The following is a 21,642-nucleotide window of genomic DNA, read 5'->3' as shown; positions in this document are numbered from 1 at the left end:
GACGATAATTGTATTGTATATGAAATACAACTAAGAAAACTCATACATAGAATAACAGGGATAGATCCCACAGCTATTATCTTTGGTTGGGGGGAGACAAGCACAGAATGTAATATGATATTCTAAAACTAGCAAAGCTAATCTATGGTGGGTGACAAAACCAGATCAGTGGTTGCAAGTGAGGCAGAAGCTGAGACAAGTGGAATTCACCGGAAAGGGGCATGTATGATATTTCTGGGATAATGCAATACATACATTGTCAAAACTCGTTACAGTAAACACTTAAAACCTGAACTTTATTGAATAAAAATTTACATCAAAGAAATTAATTTTTAATAAAAATTAAAAACTACCACAAAATAGGAAGTAATGTGAATTTAGTTCAATTTTTCTTAAACTTTCAAAAATTCTTCAAAATTTTCAAGACACTTGATTTCTATTACATACCTTTTTAGTAAAATAGAAAGCATAAACTGTGGGCCTGGAGTTGTGCTAGATGCTTCCACATATGATACTTCACAAAGATTGTGTCTTTAATTCATGATAAGACCTAGCACAGTGCCTTGGGAGACAGAAAAGGCAATAAAGCTAAAGCCAGAAGGCCTGGGTTCAAATAATGACTGTACGTGATCTTTTACTTTTGTGACTTTAGGCAACTCACTTAATTCTAAATCTCACCAACTACAGAACTGATTATGAAGATTTTAAAATATTACTTTAAAGTAGATACTGATTAAATGAAGGAGGTGAACATGAACATGGAAAGGGCTATCGTAGATGGGAAGATACAGGGGAGAGCGTGTTTCAGGTCACGTGTTTGCTTATGGATGGGTGGGGGAGAGGGTGGAACAAAGACATCCAAGCGTAATGACTTAATACGATATTCCTGTCCTGAGCAGTATAGGTGCAGTGATTAGGATACGGTTAGCTGATGTCCCAGAATGAATATACTTTCATTGTGACCCGAATGACAGCTTTCTGGCTAACAATCCTTTGTCGTGGCAAGGAGCATGAAAAGGGAGGCTCCTTGACCACTTAGGACTCCAAGGGACTTTACGCAGGTTCCTAAAATTTGCAGAGAGTCTTCTATTACTACAGATCTTTGAAGTGCCAACACAACTGATGACCATCCATTCCTTCTTATCCTTAGGTTTTCAGATTTTGCTCTAAATGAGATAACCAGAACAGAGATCTTCTGAGTACAGCAGCAGTAACCAGAGCAAGACCATCATTAGTGCCTAGTAGGCTGATCTTCAGTAGAGGTCTATGGAACAACATTAGGTCTGACAGAGTATTCTAAAAGTACATGAGCATAAAAATTGAGAGTGACTACAAGAGAGGCCCAGATTTAAGACCTAAGACATGTCATATCTTCACCCAACCTTGAAGCCACCAGTAGGGCACCTAGAAATTCAACACTCAATCACAAAACAGTGTGGTAAGTTATCTGACAGAGGTTTTCACAGAATGCTGTGGGGGCACAATGAGGAGATAATGAACCACCTGGTGGGAAATATTCTCGAGAAAAGGAACACCTGTGCTGAATCCAAAGCTGTTAAGGAGATATTTGGGCAAAAGGTATTTCAAGTCAGGGGGCACAGCACGAAGACTTAAAGGGGCTGGAAGGTGCCACCCAAAGGAAACTGCAAGTAATTCTACAGAGTTGGAGCAAACAGTGTGAAGGGAGGACAGGGCAGAGGCACCGCAGGGTCTTGGGAAGGACCACTTTAAAAATCAGGCTGAAAGAATTTACAGTTGACCTTGAAGGGGAAGGAAAGCCACTGAAGGATTTCAAGCAAGGAGTACCACAATCAAGTGAGCATTTTCAAGAGATCATTCTAGCAACAGTGAGGAAAATAGACTGGAAGGGGACAAAAGTAAGGACAAGGGAACTAGTTAGGAGACCGCTGAAGAGACCTGTAGGGAATGACACGGGCCTAACACAGCAGCACTCGGAACGGAGAGATGTGTTAGGTACAGAAAAGAGGTCCAACTCCCAAGACTTGTCACTGATTTATGTGAAGGTGAGAAAAAGAAGGAATCAGGCACAACTCCTGGGTTTCAAGCTTAGATGAATAATAGAATAAGTCAACCTACATTTGAAAGCATCAAAAACAATGATACTGTACTAAAAAAAGAATTAACACAAAAGCACAGGTTTCCTTAGACAGTATGGATACACCATCACTAAGAAAAATCAAGCACTTAAATTCAGAGAGGAATAAGTCAGAGTTAAAGAAATTCCTAACACGTTGATGAATGAATAATCAAAGAATAACAAGGAAGGCAATTCACTAACAAGAGAGCCATCTACTGCCTTACAAGGATAGTGCAGCAATGAAATGCCATCAAAAAATGTGGAAGCCAAGTGTTTTTACACTTCACTTTGTACTTGCAGTCACAAAATAACTGACCCCTCTCCCGCAAAAAAATCCAAATGGTTAGCACTTTTGGGAAATAACCAAATGTTTTCACTTACTTGTTTCACCTGAAAACATCAGTTCAATATATATCATCATTTGAATATAATACGCTTACCTGCCATCATTGCTATCATACTGGCTTTATAGACGTTAGTAAGAGATCCAAGTTCTCCCGTTGCTAAGATGGTTTTGAGATGAGCTGTCCCACAGGCCTTGCGAAACTGACGAATCTCATCATACAGGGCTGGAGAAGGAAATAATTGAGGCAGTTACAAAGCAGGCAAGTTGATAACATGACTTGGCAGCCCTTTAGAGCTGGTAGGACCCATCTCATATTTAGGAAACATAAAACATTTGTCACTTTCTAAAAATCACCCCAATTTAATATTGCCTAGAGCATTCTCTTGCAGTTCCCATCTTGCTACAAGGAATGCTTCGTCTGCTGCCGTGAAACGGTTTCCGAGCCCTGGCCCCAGGTCCAGGGCCACTACGCTTTTAAAACATCATTATAAAGACATGAAAATTTCAAATAATTTCTACCTCTTTCAGATGACAGATATTTACAAGAAAAAAGAAATTTACCTACCATACATACAGAGGTATACCACTTGCAAACTAAAGAGAAAAAATCTTTAGGTCCTTATTAATTCTTCCATTCACATTACATAATAAGCTCTCTTGTTGGAATATAAAGCAGGCCTTTCCTGAGAGCTCAGCTAATGACAATAAAGACATAACAGCTTGTCCCACTATCTGCCAGGGTATGTGTCTATACATCTGACTGAAGTTTTGAGGTGGCATTGGATGTCTGCGTGCAGAACCTGCGGTAGAGGGATTGACAGGTGCAGCCTTGAATCTATTAATCCCCCACCCTAGAACCACATCTGGCTTTCTAAGGCTCCATATAGCACCCTGAAAGCAGCTTGATTAAACTATATACAACAAAATAAAATCAAGGGGAAAAACATTTCAGAGGCAAAGTAACAGAATTTCAGAAAACTAAATGAGTATAATAAGTATAAAAGTTTTTAAAAATTACTTTAAAGTCTTTTGTCCTGACACTAGTGGAAGTGGGCATGTTCTTACCCTGCATCGGGTTGCCCATATTCATTTTTTGAACTTAAACTATTGCAAATTAACAGGATCAGGGCTTTTTCTCTCTTCTGTATGTGTGTTTCATAAGAAGTCGCTTCATAAGTGCACAGACTACGATGAGCAGGAAAAAACATTCATAATAAGGGTTAGGATCAGGGTAAGCATTTTTTAAATACAAAAATGAAAGTTCTGTAATTCATAGGTTTCCTAAAGTACATATAAAAGACTTAAAAGAGAGTGAACTCAGTCAAATCTGTGAAAGTTATTAGAAGAACAAAACTTGTCTTCCCAATCCTAGAAAACCTGAATTTAACTTGAAGCTTGAAAGTGAAAACACAAATGAAGCCAAATGTGCTATTATTACAAGACGCTAGGTAAAATTCAGTGGCTGCTGCCGCAAGAGATGGTATTCACAGGTTTTTAAGAAGATATTGAATATTTTCACACATACCTAATAATCTGTAGTTTCGAGGATCAGAGATGATTTCAGACGCCACACTACCTACGTCACCCGGCCCATCCCCCCTAAACTGTAGAAAATCATCTTCCCCGTGCATCCAATGTGACATGTGTGAGAATGGTATCAGGTATAAACAGTAAAAACACTATATATGATGATTATAATTTACATTCTTTGAACTCATTGCCTGAGTTGCTGAATCTAAAAAGAGGAAGTTGTTCTGTAGGAAGCAGTGACAGAGAAATCTCTTGATCTAAAAATGCAAGAATGCTCATCCAGAGTTAACTTGTGATTTCATTGATGATTTTTCTTCCATAATTCAGTGCTGCCCTCAAAAGCAAGCTGGAGAGTCAGACAAATCTGGATGGAAAACCCAACTCCACCACTTACTGTGTGATCTTGGGCAAGTTATTTCTCTTAGCCTCAGTACCATCCTAAAAGTGTCAACAATAACATTTATTTTAGAGGGCTGTTATGAGGATTAAAAGAGAAGATACATATATAAAGTACTTAACATATTGCCTGGCTTATTATAAGCACTCAACACATGTCATCGTTAGGAAGCTCAAAATTCTAGTAAAATAAGTTTCCATGGAGGGTTGTGTGATGAAAGTCAAATCTTGTTTCGTGGCCTGATCCTCGTACTGGAGAAATTTTTATATGGATTAGTGCTTACAATCAGTGAGCCATCAGATAAGGCTTCAAAGTATTTTATTACAACACTTGTTAAAGTGAACCTTGGCCTATATATATATAACAAAATTCTTAAAACACCAATCTCGACCATATTTATGGACAAAAGTACCATCTTTTTGCTAAAGAGTATTCCCTTTTAATATCCAGTGAAGTTCTCCACCTACAGTTAAAATCAACCAGAAAACCCAGATGTAGTATTTTATGACTCAATTATCAGCCACCTGTAAATTGTGCTCTTTAATCCACGATCCAAACAGAATGAGCCAAAAATGATCACTTAGAGCTTAACTGAATTTAACAAATACCCAACCAGTGCCATCTCAGTCTTTAACTGCCAACTCCTCAGGCCATTTTACTGACCTACTTCACCGCATTAAGAGGGTCAGGTTTCTCTGAGCAAATATCTTAATCTTTAAAGCTCAACACTGGGCAACCTGTCATCTCTTTCTGTTACTAGTCTTCCCAGAGTACACCAGAACAACGAAAGAAAAAAGCATATCAAATCTGGCCTTTTGAAACTATAGCCTGGGCTCCATCAAGCACATGCTGCAACCTGGGTCTCCGAACCTTAGACTGCGATATAAAGATGAAAGAATGCTTAGAGAGTTTCATTAGTATTGCAGCGTCAGCAATGGCAGCAGGCGCAAGAGCCCGGTGGCCACAGTCAGCAGCATGTTGCTGCACCAGCCAGTGACAGCAGCACCAGCAGGGACCCTGTGACAAGCTCCTCCCGTGGCTCAGTCGGGCTGTGTCCCCGCTCTTTACTGGCTGTACTTGTTTCCCAAGCCTGGTTTCCCAGGCTTCTGATGGATGCGGTGAGTTACTGAATCTCCTCCTAATAAATCCCTTTTAGCTTAACTTCATCAGAACTGGTTTTGCTTGCAACTCATAAATCTAGCATAACAAATATTTCCTGAGGAAGGGGGCGGTGAACAGACGACGCTGTCGGTGCCCCGAATGACTGGGTTCATATTCAAGCTGTAAAACATCTTTGTTGCTTGATTTGGGCAAGTTACTTAACCTTAGTCTTAATTTCCTCATTTATCAAATGGGAATAATAGAGGTGCAAACACCTCATGGAGTTATTTTAAGCATCAAATAGGTTAATACATATAAAGAGGTAAGGACAGTATTTGTCCCATAGTTAACACGCAAGGAAGGGCAGCCACTTGTTTTCCAATTGAGGGTAGTGGGGGCAGCGTGCTGCTACTATTTTTGGTAGCACTGCCACTATCGTTGCTGAGTGCTTATTAGGTTCGGAGCACACAGGGACCGATAAAAGCAGAGGACACCACGATCTATGTATAAAACCTCTCTGAGGCACGGGAAGAGCAGTCTGGAGGAAAAACGTTTACTCTATCGCAAACAATTTTTTAAAAACTCAGAGCCTGTGCTCCTTTGGATATCACAGACTCCTGGGATAATAAGACAGGTTGGGCTACATGCTAAATTTATGAACTTGTAGGAATTACTCAATTTTCTAAGCCTAATTACTTAGGGAGACACAGTTTGCTCACATATTTTTCTGAAGATTAAATAAAATAATACATGTGGCTAGAACAGCACCAGGCATATAGTAAGCATTTAATCATTCAGTACTAGTTTCTCCATACATTTCCTTATATACTTCGAGCAATGCAAAAATAACTTTAAAGTACAAAACAAAGCAAGCACTGCCCTAATACTTATGAAAGTACAATCAGAATTCACAAATCTTACATACAAGAAATCTAGATCATTCCAACACAGGCCATGGGAGCCACAGAAAAACATTCTTAGAAGTGTCTAGATAGTTCTGAGCACCTTGGCATGACAATGATAGACACCTTAGAACTAGACAGATGATAAATGCACATCAAACAACGTGATGGCTGAAATGTCGCCCAGTCAATCTCAAACCATTATGTCCTCTAACATACTCAGCTGTCACAACTGTCACTACTCTCAATATAAACAAGGAAAACAATGAAAAAAAGAGAATGGGTGGAATTCCCCCTCCGTTAACAGGAGAGGACAGCAGCAGGAAGTGGATTTGTGTAATTGACTGAACTAGACGTGTGGAGAAAATTACAAGCGTAGTAATAAGTGCAAGAGAGCCTCTTTCCAAGAAATTCTTCATGCAGAATAACTACTCAAAAGAATGAAAAGTACCCTAAGTTTTCAAAGCATCTTCCTTTAAAAATTCTCAAACACTTTTCTCTGCATCGAGGGACACTCTTAGCAGCGTCAACCAACCTGAGTACATGGTGTTGGGCCAGGGAGACAACCCATAGGAAAAAGAGAGAGTTATATACATAAAAATTGGTCAAGTAAGTAAATACATTGAGAATCCTGGGAGCAAGATTTCTCACTGACAAGAAAGAGGGACATAAATATAAAAAGGAAGAGGTAAAAATAAACCATGTGATATTGGCCTGTGATTAAAGTTGTCAGTGAGAACTTACGAGTCCTAGCAAAGATAGATAAATAGATGATAGAAAGCTAGATAGATAATAGATAGATGCACAGATACAGATATAGACGTGATTATATGGGTGCACTGTGTTTATGTGAACATTCATGTATTTCCTAGATCTGTCCACTGAGAAGGCCAAGAAATAATAATATCCCCATACAATCTTCCATTGCACCATCATAAATAATTTATTCAACCATTTTTCTACTATTGGATATTTACAGTTTCTGATTTTTTGCTCTTATAAACAATACTTTAGTAAACATCCTTATTGTTAAATCTATGTATACATCACAACCTTATTCCCTAGAGTACTTTGCTCACATACTCATACAATACACACTCATTGTTAAAATTTCAAACATTACAGAAACTAAAAATTTCCCATTAAAAGAAAGAAAAAACAATTCTTGTACATACCAGAAAAATAATAATTCAGAAGGCTATTATAAAAGATGAGTGACAAATGAAAATGGAATTCAAACACCACAATTGCATATTAGTCAGAATAATGCAGAATTTAACAAAATACATACATCAGAGAAGTGGCTGGCATAGTGATATCACATTAAGAACCTGATAATAAATGTTTTGACTTATAATGAGGTTTTCAGGTATAGCCAAGGTGGGTGTACTAGAAACCCAGGATGTATGACATGGTAGATGCTTAATCAATATAGTGTCTCAACCAGCAGAAGGGGTTGTCTCCTGACTGTCCCCCCTCATCCCTCCTACTACTGCCACATTGATGAGGAAAAATGGAGGTCATAACCTGACCTTCTGCTCATCATTCCCAACTGAAAAACAAGTGAGGGTGGAGTATTCACTGACAGGAATCAGAGAACTTAGCCACTCTGGGAAAGGTCTACGTGCATGAGAGTGTAGATCCAAGGAGCCGAGGGGGGTCACTCTGCACCTGTTTTAAACAGCATTCAAACCAGGTGGAAAGTGGCTCTGCCTCTGCCTCTCTCTGTTGGCAGGAACTTGCATCTATGGCATTTTACTTTTCTCTATTTAAAATGATCATGTTTCTCTCCAGCTTCCACCTGAAAGGAAAATATATTCTTAATCTTTGGGCTGCTGACAGTCTGTTAAGCTTTCTGGAAAAGCACTGCTACAGACATAGAAAACTATGTTAGTAAAGCTTTCATGTATAAAAATTATGATTTAAGTAAGAATCTAGTGTTTAAAGACTGTATTTCTTATATAAAAGTCATAAAGTAGAGTTCCTTTCATAGTTCATGCTATTCAAAGGCACTTAAAAAATAATTGTTAATGAACATATCTAAGCAATTATTTTTTGAGTACCAGAAAGATGTTCAACACTGCACAAAAATGGCCTGAAAATAACTCTTAAGATAATTACGTGTACAGTAAAACACTTAATATAAAATTGTAAAGCAACTGTTTCAACTAAAACAGTCACAAAATGTTTAAGAATAGTTTTTTTCCACCAAGGCATCTAATTAATCTGGTATGACTAAAACAGAGACAAGCCAAAACACCAGGTAATAAAATAATTTACAAGAAATAAAACACACATTTTTGCCAATAGTATTTGAAGTTTTGAAGAATCAGAACATAAAAACAAAAACCATAAAAGTATACAGTTGCCATAAGTATCTCCAGAATTGTTCTGTTATAAACTACACCACAAACTGAGAAAGCACAGATTACGGATGATTTCATTCTTCCCCAAAAAGTGTCTATGGATATAGGAATTGCTTTTCTCATATGATATTATGGTTAATAGCTCTATAAAATGAAGAAGAACACTGTTTTCTTTTTTAAATTATTTATTTATTTATTTCTAGAGAGAGGAGAAGGAAGGGAGACAGAGAGGGAGAGTAACAACTATGCGTAAGAGATACATTAATCGTGCGCCCTCAACTGGGAACCTCGCCCACAACCCAGGCATGTGCCCTGACTAGGAATCGAACCAGTAGCCCTTCAGTTCACAGGCTAGCCCTCAATCCACTGAGTCACAACAGCCAGGGCAAGAAAAACACTGATTTCTTTTAAGGGATGTTCTTTCTACCATCCCCTCTCGTAGGAAAATAAATTGTTGCCCAAATTCAAGATATTCAGGATCCATTTACATAAGAAAAAATGATAGACTCAGTAGCTTTGGCCCAAATATTTCATTCTCTCACCCTAAAACTCTTGATAACTATGAGGCATGTACTCCACAAACCAAGTTTAGAAGAGTAACTCAGGGGGACAGAACTGAAGGGGTGAAAGGCACATGAGGCTCTGGATACAGGAGACAAATGATATTTCCAATTGCTACACTGAACATCTTACTCTGGAAAAATGTCACAAACAAAGCCACCTTTGAAGTCATGTCTGCTGGTGCTTCAGTGTGAAAAGGGCTTCCAAACACTGGTACAGGTAGATCTAGGTCCTGAGCTCAATGAACTGAAAGACTGTTGAATGAGGCAGAATCAGATAGCATTTCTATGTCACTAGCAATATATTAGGTAAAAACATGCAGCAGAGAGGGGTCATAAAAAGGTTAAAAAAATGAACACAGAGCATGGAATGTATTTAATTTTCAAAATCTTCTCAGTAAGATTTATGAGATGATGAGTCCCTTCTGCTGAATGCTTTCTTCAAAGAACTGTTAAAGGATACAACTTAGATGCCAACTTAAATAGCATCATTAAAAAAAAATACAGTATTACAAGCACTTGTCATGGGAATGATGCCCATAGACAAGGAAACACCAAATATAAAATCACAGGCCTTTATAGTTCTGAAGAGCTATAGAAATCCTTAAGTCTTATCCCTCCATAGGTAGCTTATTTAAATGCGAGCAGAGAGAAGTGAAGTGTTTGCCCTAAGACTAGATGTAATTAGCAAAATTACAAAGACTAAAACCCCAGCCTTTAGAGTTCCACTTCTCTGATTCAATACATGTGTTATATGAAGGTTCTTTCCCTTGACAATATACTATCATCAGCAGGAGGAAAACTGGGAAAGATAAGAAAATGCAGTTGGCCTACAGGGAGTCATCTGGGCTAAGCAACAGGATGATCAATTTACATAAAGTATCTAATTTAATCCCTATTATAACTCTGTGAAGTAGATGCCATAATTGCTACTTTACAGAAGGAACAGAAGGCACAGAGAAGTAACTTGCCCAAGAGATAAAGAGCTTCTAATGGTAGTGCTAAGGTTCCAACCAAGGACTATCTAATACAAAGACTCTGCTCTCAACTCTTCCTGTCTTGCAGCAGACACTCCCTCCCTGCTCCACAGTCTATAAATTCTGGGTCAGTTCTGGGTCTGGCTCACTCCAATGATGACTGGCCTACCTGGCTGGGTGGGTGCCCCCACCTCTATCCAGTCCAGCACCGTCCCTCCTCACCCAACCACAAGCTGCCATCTTTATTCAAAGCACAGCCTTCCCAGGGAGAAGAGAACTGTCTTTTTCCTCAGAGCATTGAAGCAGGTGCACTTTCTGGCTAAACTCACCAAAGTAATACTTTATTCCTTAAGCCACCTGTGTTACAGCTAACCGCAGAGTCAGGCTAACTAAAGAGAAGTACACGGAAAATATGATTTATACTAATTAATCAGTACGCACATTCAACAACGCTTCAATTATCCTGCACCTAAAGTATGTGGAACCGAGAACCAGAAGTGACCAAAAACATTCCAAGTTAGTGCTTCTCCACAGAACTATGAGATGGTGAAGGTGGAGGTGGGGGTGGAGTCAAAACCACCTGGAACAATTTTCACCGTATAGGAACCAATTGTTCCCTCACTTCTAACCCCCAATTCTGATAATACATATACCTGGGGTCGGGGTGCAATAATCTGTTAGAAAAGGAGCTGGGGCAAGTAATTTGAAAATGCCTGTCAGTCATAGATACAGAGAACGGGCTGATGCTTGCCAGAGGGGAGTGAAGGGATCAAAAAGTACAAACTGGTAGCTAAATATAGTCATGGGGATATAAAATACAGCATAGAGAATATCGTCAATAATGCTGTAATAACTATGTGTGGCACCAGGTGGGTACTGGAAATATTGGGGGGACCACTTTATAAAGTATAGATTGTTTAGCCACTATGCTTGTATATCTGAAACTAATACAAGATAATATTGAATGTCAACTGTAATTGAAAAATAAAATTGAAAGTTCTTTAAAAATCATGTCTGTCAGGTAATTTGGAGACCCAGCAATACATTCCACACCCTATCCAATGAAAACTACTGTCCCAAGCTATAAGTTACATGGTATTCATTTCTGTGGGAAGGGAAAGACAGTGTGCCATTATGAGCGAAACAGGATGTGACAGTAAAAAGCTTAAGGGCAAAGGACCAGGCCAAACACCACCACCAAACATGTTTAAATGAAAAGACATGGAAGTCAGAAAGCACAGTAGTCTGGTCCATTAACTATAGGGCAAGTCATCTCAGAGATTTCAGCCATTAGCAAAATTACTGTGTTCCAGGAGAATACAATCATGCATGGGTACAACAGTGCTAGAATTAAATTGCATTTAATAGAATGTGTTTAAGTCAGACAAAGGTAAATTTTTTTTTTAACTTTTTTTCCAAAATGGTTGGATTCTCTGATCGGGTCAAGATTCACTGATTTGGAATGTCCATTTATGTGAAAATGATGGATGAAAAGCAACACAGTTAAGTGGGGAAAGGGAACATGAGTTGCAGAGTCAGGCAGACGGGATCTGCATTCTGGCATTTCAGGGGTCTGGTAGTCTTCAGCATAAGGAATATAGTGAAAATCCGTGAAGAAGTGAGGTTTCCAAGGGAGAGTGTGCAGAGTTGGAGGGGAAGTTTCAGGATCTGAGGACCACCAGTGCTCCAGGATGCCAGAGGAGGTGGAGAAGCTTGTAAACAAGATGTAACCAGGGTCACACGGAAAACATCAAGGACATACAATCACCAAAACCAGGACGACAGAGTGTTTCCACAAGAGGGAAACACCCACTCTGTCCCATGCTGCTGAGCAGTAAAGCTAAGTAAACAACCAAAGCGTATCCCCTGGGGATTGTGAAATGAGAGGTCACTGGCATCTTGGTTAGAACAGATTCAAGAGAAATATGTGAAATATGAGTTTTAGCTGAGGGGGAGAACAGAAAGGGACATTTAGCTGGGGATGAGGGGAGGGTTGGTATGCGGGGCATTTTAATGAATAAGAAAAGCTTACATATGTTTAGATGCTGATGGGAATGAGCAAGTAGAGAGAGGCGAAAGATACAGGGGGAAAAAAAGTGGCCAAAAAATAGAGTAAGGCCTCTGAAAAAGTGGAAGAAAATGAGAGCCATGGCACAGCAGAGGAACTGGACTCAGGAGGAAGAAAAGGAAGAAGCAGATCTGATGCAAGGACCTTGAGGGAGTTCCTGTCTACTGTTTTTTATCTTCTCTGAGAAGTAGCAGGCAGGTCGTCCGCTAAAATGAAGGAGCCTCAAGGTGGGCAGAAGAGTTAGAAGTCTGAGAGAAGTCGAGATTTTAAATCATCACCCCAAAGAATCCAAGCGGAGGAATATGAACCTCCCCCAGGTTCTTCTTTGAGTTCACACCCTAAACCGCGGATCCTTGTGACCAGGAGACATGGCTGAGATGCACTCTGAATACCAGATTTTAAACATAGGAGTCTTTCTTCCACCAGTGTCCTGCATACCTCACACACAGAGGAGAGGGACCTAGATTTGAATAGCCTGACAGACATTTCTATCAGCAAATTCCAAGAAATCCATTTTAGACTCATATTTTAATAAAAAGCTGATATTAAAACATGAAACTGAAAAATACAATATGTAATCAAATTGAGAACCAAAAGTAAGACAAAATACTGCGGTGGAAAAAGTCCTGTCATTGCTTATTTTTATTTAGAATTAAATTTCTAGTATTAAATGTTCCTTTTCAATTTGTTTTGGGTCAAGAGGTTATTAACACCATAAAAAAGGGTTAATAGAAAAGGATGGTGAAGGATAAAGATGTGTTATTATATTTTGCATGAATGCCTGTTATTGGGAAATTACCAGTTCTTAACAACAACCATTCCTAGTTCATTAATGGATCGCCAATTACATCAAAACCCATTTCCTACTGTATTTTATTTTCCAATTTAGTAGTGCTCTGGAGACAAAAGCACAGGTTACAATACAAACTATACTTCTATATCTGCAACGTTTTTAAGTTTTCAAAATATTTTTATTATAAGGTATTGCATCCATAAAACAACAGAATGTAATAAAAAGAATAAATAAGAAAAATGTGATGCAAATCACAGATATAAAAGCAGAAATAATTTTTAAATCAATAAAATAATTTGAAGGTAATGTTGAGAAAATCTTCCAGCAAGTAGTACAAAAACATAATGATGAAAGATAAAAATGTAAAATATCCACACCAAGGCACACCATTGTGAAATGTCTGAATACAAAGGATAGAGTAAATCCTAAAAATCCCCAAAGAGAAAAACATAAAGAATCATAATGGTGGTGGATTTCTTACAGTAAAACTGGAAGCTAAAAGACCATGGAGAAATGACTTCAAGATTCCAAAGAAAATATTTACTTTCTCCCTAGAATTTCACACCTGGACAAACTTTCATTTCCATATGACACTAGATCAGAGGTATTGTTTCTCCTTCCCTTCCTGGTACCCAGAAGACTATACTTCCCAGATTTCTCCAACCTAGGTGAGGCTATGTGGTTGAATCAAGTTTCTGTGAGCAGAAGCGGCATGCGCCACTTCCTAGCCAGAGCCTTAAGAGAGAGGTATGAGCTCCATGCTTCCTGAAGAGGCCTCATGTTGACATAGTGGAGCCACAAGATTGAAGCAGTTTGGATCACTGAGTGGCCGCAGGAAGGACAGCTGCCCTGGAGCTATCTGACCTCCAGCAGACTTGTTTAAGCCAGAAGAGACTTGATAAATTAAACCATTAATTATGAGGCTTATTTGTAGCATAGTTTGTCCTTACCAATATATAACCTACCAAAAATATTTCTAACCGCACCTTCACAAAAAGTTAATGGCTACCCTGTGACTCAGCAATTCCACTCTTAGGTGATGTACCCAAAAGAGAAGAGTGCATGTGTCCAACAAAAACAGACTGTTGATAGCAGCTGCAGTTATAATATCCAAATACTTAACATTTATACCACATACCATAGTAAAAACAAAGAACCAGACTATTAATAAAAGACATAAATTAGGGGTATAGTTTTTTATCCAACTGAATCACATACTTTATTTCCATATTTGTCTTAAATATTATGCTTACTCATTTTTTTCTCTTACTCCAGCCTTAAATCTTAACTAAAATCTGTGACTAAAAGCAGACAAGCAAAATTAATATATAGAAACAAGAGACATCTACTTCAAATAGGCCTTTTAAGATTTATTGCAATTGGCCAAAACATACATGGACCCTATAGAAAGGGAACAAAAATTGAAAGCACACACAAAGATATTTGTGAATTGTCAAGAATTTAAACCTGGCAAGGGCTAAAAATACTGGTGAGTATAGAGGGGAGTGTAAGGCAATGAGAACGGCCTAACATTTTTTTCTAGAATATTCAGAAACTCTTGTATCTGTGATTGTTTTACCCTAGAACACAGTTGACAGTGTCTGGGGCTGAAATCTCTGAGATAACTTGGCCCACAGCTATTGGTCCAGATTGTTGTGCCTTTTGACTTCATAATCTTTTTATTTAAACATTCTTGTTTTGTTTCAGCAGATCCTTTGCTGTGAAGCTTTTTTACTGTCACATCCTGTTTCGCTCATAATGGCACACTGTCCTTCCCTGCCAGACCTTCCCTCACTCCTTTCCATCTGGGCACAGAAAGGTACACCACCTAACTTATTAAGAATGTACAGGAACGGGGTTAATATCCCAGGCTAAAAGACTACATTTTCCAGCTCACTTGCAGCCACTCACGGCCACTTAGCTCAGTTCGGGTCAATGAGGTGCAAGCAAAGTGTGTGAAATTTGGGGATAGGACAAGCCCTTCTCTCCTATTGCCTAGCAGATTAGTGTAAAGGCTGGAGCTTCACTCAGAAGCTGTCTTAGACGATGCAGTGCCCTCGAGCTTAAGAGTAGAAGCCACAGGCTTTGGACGTGGAAGATAAAAGTAGCATAGTTCTCTAAGAATTTTGTGAGGCTGCCACAACACTCCTGAAAAAACCTCCAGAATTTGTATGAGTACAAATCCTTCAGTGTTTAAACTGCTGACTGAATTTTGCTACTCCACAACCAAAAGGAATTCTTAATGGATAAATAATTGAATTAGGATTTACAGACAATAAGATAGATGGATTGATAGAGTCACAGAAAAATAGCTAAAAGATACTGGCAAGTCTAATAAATAGACAAAGGAGGGTCGAGGTTGCATGTTTATATGTATGAAGAGAAAAAAGCCTGGATAGTTGTACATTGCAGAGGTTATTTCTGGGGGATGAGATTATATGGAACATACACTTCCTTTTTTACTGATTGGAATTTTTGTTTTTAACAATCATCCAGTATAAACTTTATAATTAGAATAAAATATGCCCTTTTTTGGTATTCATTTATCTACAAATAGCATTAAAAATTTTTAAACTACTTTTTTATAATGACTTTTTGAAAAATAGGGAATTGTACTTATTTTAGCTATCAGTGATCTCAAGTACACGAATTATATTTAAGACAGAAGTAAAATCTATTTCTTTACTATTTAATTATAAGAAACAACACTGTGTAACGAATCGGCAATGTCTTTCGTAATCAGTCTGATAATGAGACATGAATCTCAAAGGTGAATATGAAATAATCTTCATAGAAGCTATGTGCAAAAATAGGAGTACAACAGACTTAGTTATTAATAATTTCACATCCTAAAAATCCACAAAGATTAACATCGTATTAGAATAAACTGTGCACAAAAGGCTTGCTTGGAGTGATTATTACACTGAGTAACAAAACAATATAAAATAAAATACAAGTCAATCTATTGCATAGAATTAACTATTCATCTAAGTACTCAAAAGGACCTAAAAATCTCACGCAGGTAGGTGAATTCCAAGATTTATGAGGGGCACAATAGTAAGTAATCTTAGCCATGATTCTCCCAGATTCACTCTCTAATCCAGTCACTTGTGACCTGGATCAATAATTTCCAAAACATGCTGCCTCCTTCCAGATCCCCACCATTTCGTCTACCAGGGGAGAACTGTGTCTCACTTGGAGGTAAGGACCTGCACCTACCTTCCCACTGGCCTGTCAGCACCAGGGTCCTGTTAATGACAACATCAATTTCCGTAGCTCCATCTTCCACAGCCAATTTGATCTCTTCTAATCGTGTTTTTAAATGAGTCTGTCCAGATGGAAAGCCAGTGGCCACTAGTAGAGAATAGGGGGAAGAAAAGGAAGGAAGGAATTTTATTTGCTCAGTATCTCTTCCAGACAAAAATAATAATAAAAGCATTTAGAGACCAAAGCATTAGTGACACTTAAGAACTTCATACATACCCTGAAAAGTTAAGTGTGGAGAAATAGAATGTAATCTCACATAGTATTGACATTAGGACAAACATTAGTATTATATCCTCTAGAAGACCTGAAATTAAGTTGCTTCAGACATGCTCATGAGGGTGTTTTGAGTAAATACCTACCTAAAAACATGTTATCATCACACTGATGCTCATAAAATAGTAGCTGTATCCATATCTTGATGGACACTAATTCTGGATCCTACTCTTGATTAGTTGGCCATCAATGTATTCTTGATTTACCATTCACATTTTTAACTGTTGTAACCAAAGTGTAATGTAAGTTCCTCCCATTTTCTCTCTTAAAACAACCAGCCAAGCAGACAGAAATAAAAAAAAGAAAAAGTATTTTAAAAAACCGATTAGTCCACAAATCTGTGACAGGGACAGAGCTGGGAAGAGCAGGGCCAAGTATAAATAAAAGTGAAAATACAACTACACTTTTGAAAAAGTATTCACAATGTTTACAAGTGCATCATAAATGCCATTCTGGTGTCCAAAGGTAATCTTTTGTGTTGTTTTGATGTCATTAAATTCCTTGGGTCTCCTGCCTTAGAGGAAAACTTGCTTCTCTGTTGTATAGAGGAAACTGCATTGACTGAGGCTGATAAAAAATTAACATTGCCAAAGGTGTAGTGGCCAAATACTGTGAGAATCTTCACAGATAGGCTGTACATAAATGCTGTAGATTTTGTATCTTTTGATGTGTTTCTAATAAAGTAAATTAATGATGGTTATAGACTCATTTTTTAAAGGACCAAGATATTCCTCTGACATCTTTTAAAAGTAGAATCTAATGTTACATCTATCCATCCATCCATCCATGCATCCAGTAAGAGGCAGACAGACAGACAGACACACACACACACACACACACACACACACACACACTGAAGCTTTTAAAAAAGACTTTTCTTTCCTTTATGCCAAGTCCTACAGTGTCTATTTTAAGATAATAACTCTTGAACATACCCTCTTTTCCTTATCTTCCAGGCTTTGGGGTGGCTCTCATCATCTCCCACGTGGATGGTGACATGTCTTCCTAACTCTAATTCACCCTCTCTAATTTGTCCACTACGATGCCCTAACTCAGTACATCCTGGAGCTGATCGCGGCCTGCCTCTGCTTACAACCTTTCAGTACCTTTGCCCATTAACAGACACAGTCCAGATGCCGCAGCCTGGCATGGTCTCCCGATAAGATCACCAGTGTCAACCCCCACAGTTCCTGCTATTTCCCACCTGAGGATCCAACAACTACAAACCACTTGTAGTTCCCTGAACATGCTTCTCTGCCTTTATCCTTGCTCGTTCCTCTAAAATGCCACCTCTTATCAACACTGTAAACTCCTCCTTACCCTGTAAGACCCAGTGCAGTTATTATGGTCTCAACGAAGCATTTCGTTACTCTCTGAGTGTCACCAACCCCTGCAGAATCAATCAGTCCCTGCTCAGATTTACAACTGTACCTTCCACATATCTTTATTATCATATTTTTACATATATAATATACTACATATCTGGCATTATCATTTTTTAACTTGACTATTCTTTCAAAACAACTACATTTTCTTAAGGACGGGGAAACAGTTTCATATTCTTGGGAATTAATATAATTCCCTATAAGGGAATTAGTAATTAATTAATCAATTAATGTTCATTGCTACTTAGGAGGCAATTAATAAACACTGGAAGAACAAATACAACCAATCAAATATCTAAAATTAATTAAAATAACAGTATAAAACTATAGTGCCCGAGGGTGTCTGAGGTGAAGAGCTGGAAATATGCTGCAAGACAAGAACAAAAGCCACACTAATTTTACCTGATGCCACAGGGATATCACAGCCCGCAGCCTTCAGCGCTTTCACCGCATCGCACACACGCGCCGGGTAGACACAAACGGCAGCTGTAGTGATGCCTGTGAAGAAAGAAGTCACAGCAGCCTTCTGTACGTGAAGTTCAATTCACACAATATGCTTTTAATTATTACTCACAACACAACATTGACAGGAATCAAAATGAGAGAAAAAAAATAATTCCCCCACAATGTTGCAAAGAAAAAAATGAGAGGGTTATTTTCCACATTCCCTTCCAGTTCTTTACTACATGGATCGTTTTCTCATGATTAGAGTCATAGAATAAAACAACTGTGATGCGTTGTTCTTTGAAGTTAGTACAACACCACTTTTTAAAAATTCTTAAGTAATAAACTTGGTGGTCTTACCTCAATGAAAATGTCTTTTTTCAATTAACAAAATATAGACTTCTATAGCATTCAGAAAGTGGATGAAAATAAAAATAAGTGAACCTTACAGGGGAGCAGAGCAACATGACATTTAACTAATTCTATCGCCTCTTTTGTAAGAAACAATATAAATATGGAACTCCCGTTTTGAGTCATAAGATTTAAAAAAAATAAAAACTAAAAATTCAAATAGCCGCTTTAAAACAAAACAATAACATAATAGCATAAGACTCACATGAAGTTGTTATTTTATTTAGCCCCTCTCCCCCAAAGTTGTTACCACTCCGTGCTATTAATAATAGGTTCTGTTTTCATGGTCAACTCAAAAGAAACGTTGTAAATGTTTTCCAAAAACTGTAAAGGTTTTTAGATCTACAACTTATCTACGAATTACTGGGCCAATGCAACATTTCCAGTTGCACTCATTACAGACAGGCGCTCGGGAACCATGACGCAACCCCTTCATGGAAAGACCTGGCTCCTAAAACCAGTCCAGCAAGTAACAGGGCGTGTCTTCTTGGAAATGGCATTTTGCCTTCTAGGTCTCAGTTTCCTCATTTAGAAATAAGGTGATGAACTCTCAAAGGTCTCCTCCATTTCTAAAATGTTAAGGTTCTATACTTATAGCAGCTCTAGAAAGTTGCTGTAAGCTCTTTCATGTATACTAAAAGAGTGAATGTAACTTTTTCAAAAGATCTAACCTTAAATATACAAGCATGCAATATTTCCCATTTGTGTTTTATTCTCAAAAGTATTTCATTTACTCACAGAAAATACTTTATGTATGAGATGTGATTATTAAATAATGAGACTGGCTTTTTCACATGTGGCTAGGGAATCAGAATCAGTATTTTAGAATCACTAGATAGGAAATTTCTAAAACTGAATAAGCAGAAAGAAAAACCAAGAAACTCTATGTCAGCAACTTTCATCCACAATGGCAAGAACTGACCTAAACATGAAATTCAGATTCTTTCCCTGGCGTGTTTCAGAGACAAATCTCAATTATTTGTCTATTTACATAATTCTATCATAGATTTTATTGCTGCTATCATTTTAGCAGCTGAATCTCAAGTTCTCTGAGATTTAGTCATCAGTATTGTAAAGAGATAAACGAACACCACAGATTATACACAATAACATACCTTTATCATGCACATTTAAAGCTTTTAAGAGATCTTCCCGGATTGGATACTTGGCTTTATAACATAGCCTTTGAATGTTGGAATACGTGTCATCACCTGAAAGTGTAGTAAGATCTATAAATGTAACAGCTTTCAGAAGCCAAGCAGCCTGGTTTGAGGACAAAATAAAAATAAGGTTAAAAAAATGTATCTCCAACCCAATCAGTAGAGAATCACTAGACAAACATGCTTGCCATGCTTGCTAAAATCTGACATCTGTGCTATTCCAGGACCAATCATTATGTTATGTTGCTCAACAGTGATCAACAACATGAACATTATGTAGAATAAAAGGGTGGAAGAGTAGCCCTAATTTTTTTCCCCATAGTCTAAATTGAAATCCCTAATAAATCAAGTCTCCCCACATCTGACTTCCCCATCTCATTCACAAGGGGCCCTTCATGGCTACCCCAATATGGGAGAACATGGGAAGAAGAGCATTTCTATCTTACATTGTATATCCAGCCATGGGACCTGGGATGAGGCATTATAAAAAGCCTCCCTAACTTCTTTGTTTGTTTCAATTTAACCCAATTCCATTTTTAAAATAATACTCATATTTCACAACTCTTTCTGATGAATTTCCTTTTAATTTTTCAATCAGCCTATTTCCAAGGATGAACCAAATGTAAGATGTCACCCCAAAGGATTCAATCACAACATCTTGCCTCCCTTGTGAAATGAACTCTCAATTCCTTTAGTCCAGTGATGCAGAGCACATCTGTGGTGGGTATCCATGGGAGAATATGCTTACGACAAGTACTCCACAAAACATCACTTTCTGATTTTTGAAAAATGATTTATGAAAATTAATAGTAAGGGAAACATGATGGTCAAAGGAGGTCACCTAAAGGGCCTCAACCGTGGGCACATCAGGTTTAGATGTTATGGTTTGAAAATTAAAATTGAGGATAGTCAAAGAAGGTATGTCTAAGAAACTGAATAAATGTGTTGAGAAAATATGCCATTTAATGCACTCATGAATAAAGATGCCTCAAAATCATTTGCGGCTTTGCCACTCAAGAGTGATAACATTTTTCACTTGTTTGGATAAATGTGTTATCTTTCTCCCACCCATCATCATCTTACATGAATTATTAAAATAAGTCATGGACAGCTGCAATCTTTTAAGTTTAGATGCATCTTGAACGAAATTCAATACTGTGGCCTTGAGGGAAGAGCCCAGGCACTGTAAACTACAGGAACAGACCGCGCGGGAAGAACCCTTACTTGCCACTGTTTTTTCACGGCTCTGCGAGCCTGGATTTGCTCTGCACGTCTCAGAACTGCCGGTTGATTCACTTGTATTTTGGAGATCCAGCTGAGGTCTAAAGGGGAATGAAGAATACTTTTTAAAACTTAACAGTTTGATTAAATATATTCACCTATTTTTTTACATGGTCCTCGAAAGGCTACGTTTATCATTCGGCATCAAAGATCTTTTAAAGCTTAAGCGGCTTTTTCACACAATTGCAAATAAAGAGCCTTGTGGAAAGAAGCCCAGTCATGAAAAGGCATACTTCACGTAAAGTTCAGTACATTTGGAACTAGAAGAACGTGTATTGATTCA

General features: G+C 38.1%; 1 protein-coding gene across 1 annotated transcript in view; it reads right to left on the bottom strand.

The window, feature by feature from the left end:
- The window catches only part of DERA (deoxyribose-phosphate aldolase), a 94,815-nt gene that overhangs the window by 45,479 nt on the left and 27,694 nt on the right, over positions 1 to 21,642 (bottom strand). The window contains exons 2-6 of the mRNA XM_090275464.1: positions 21,303 to 21,400; positions 20,034 to 20,181; positions 18,466 to 18,561; positions 16,358 to 16,492; positions 2,539 to 2,667 (exon numbers count right to left, since the gene is read on the bottom strand). Coding sequence (XP_090131590.1) covers positions 2,539 to 2,667; positions 16,358 to 16,492; positions 18,466 to 18,561; positions 20,034 to 20,181; positions 21,303 to 21,400 — 606 coding nt within the window. The remainder of the gene's footprint in view (positions 1 to 2,538; positions 2,668 to 16,357; positions 16,493 to 18,465; positions 18,562 to 20,033; positions 20,182 to 21,302; positions 21,401 to 21,642) is intronic.

The sequence above is a fragment of the Furipterus horrens genome, unplaced genomic scaffold (assembly GCF_987537825.1).
Source record: "Furipterus horrens unplaced genomic scaffold, mFurHor1.1.pri manual_scaffold_4, whole genome shotgun sequence".
Lineage (NCBI taxonomy): Eukaryota > Metazoa > Chordata > Mammalia > Chiroptera > Furipteridae > Furipterus > Furipterus horrens.
This window is presented reverse-complemented; position numbering and strand designations above follow the sequence as displayed.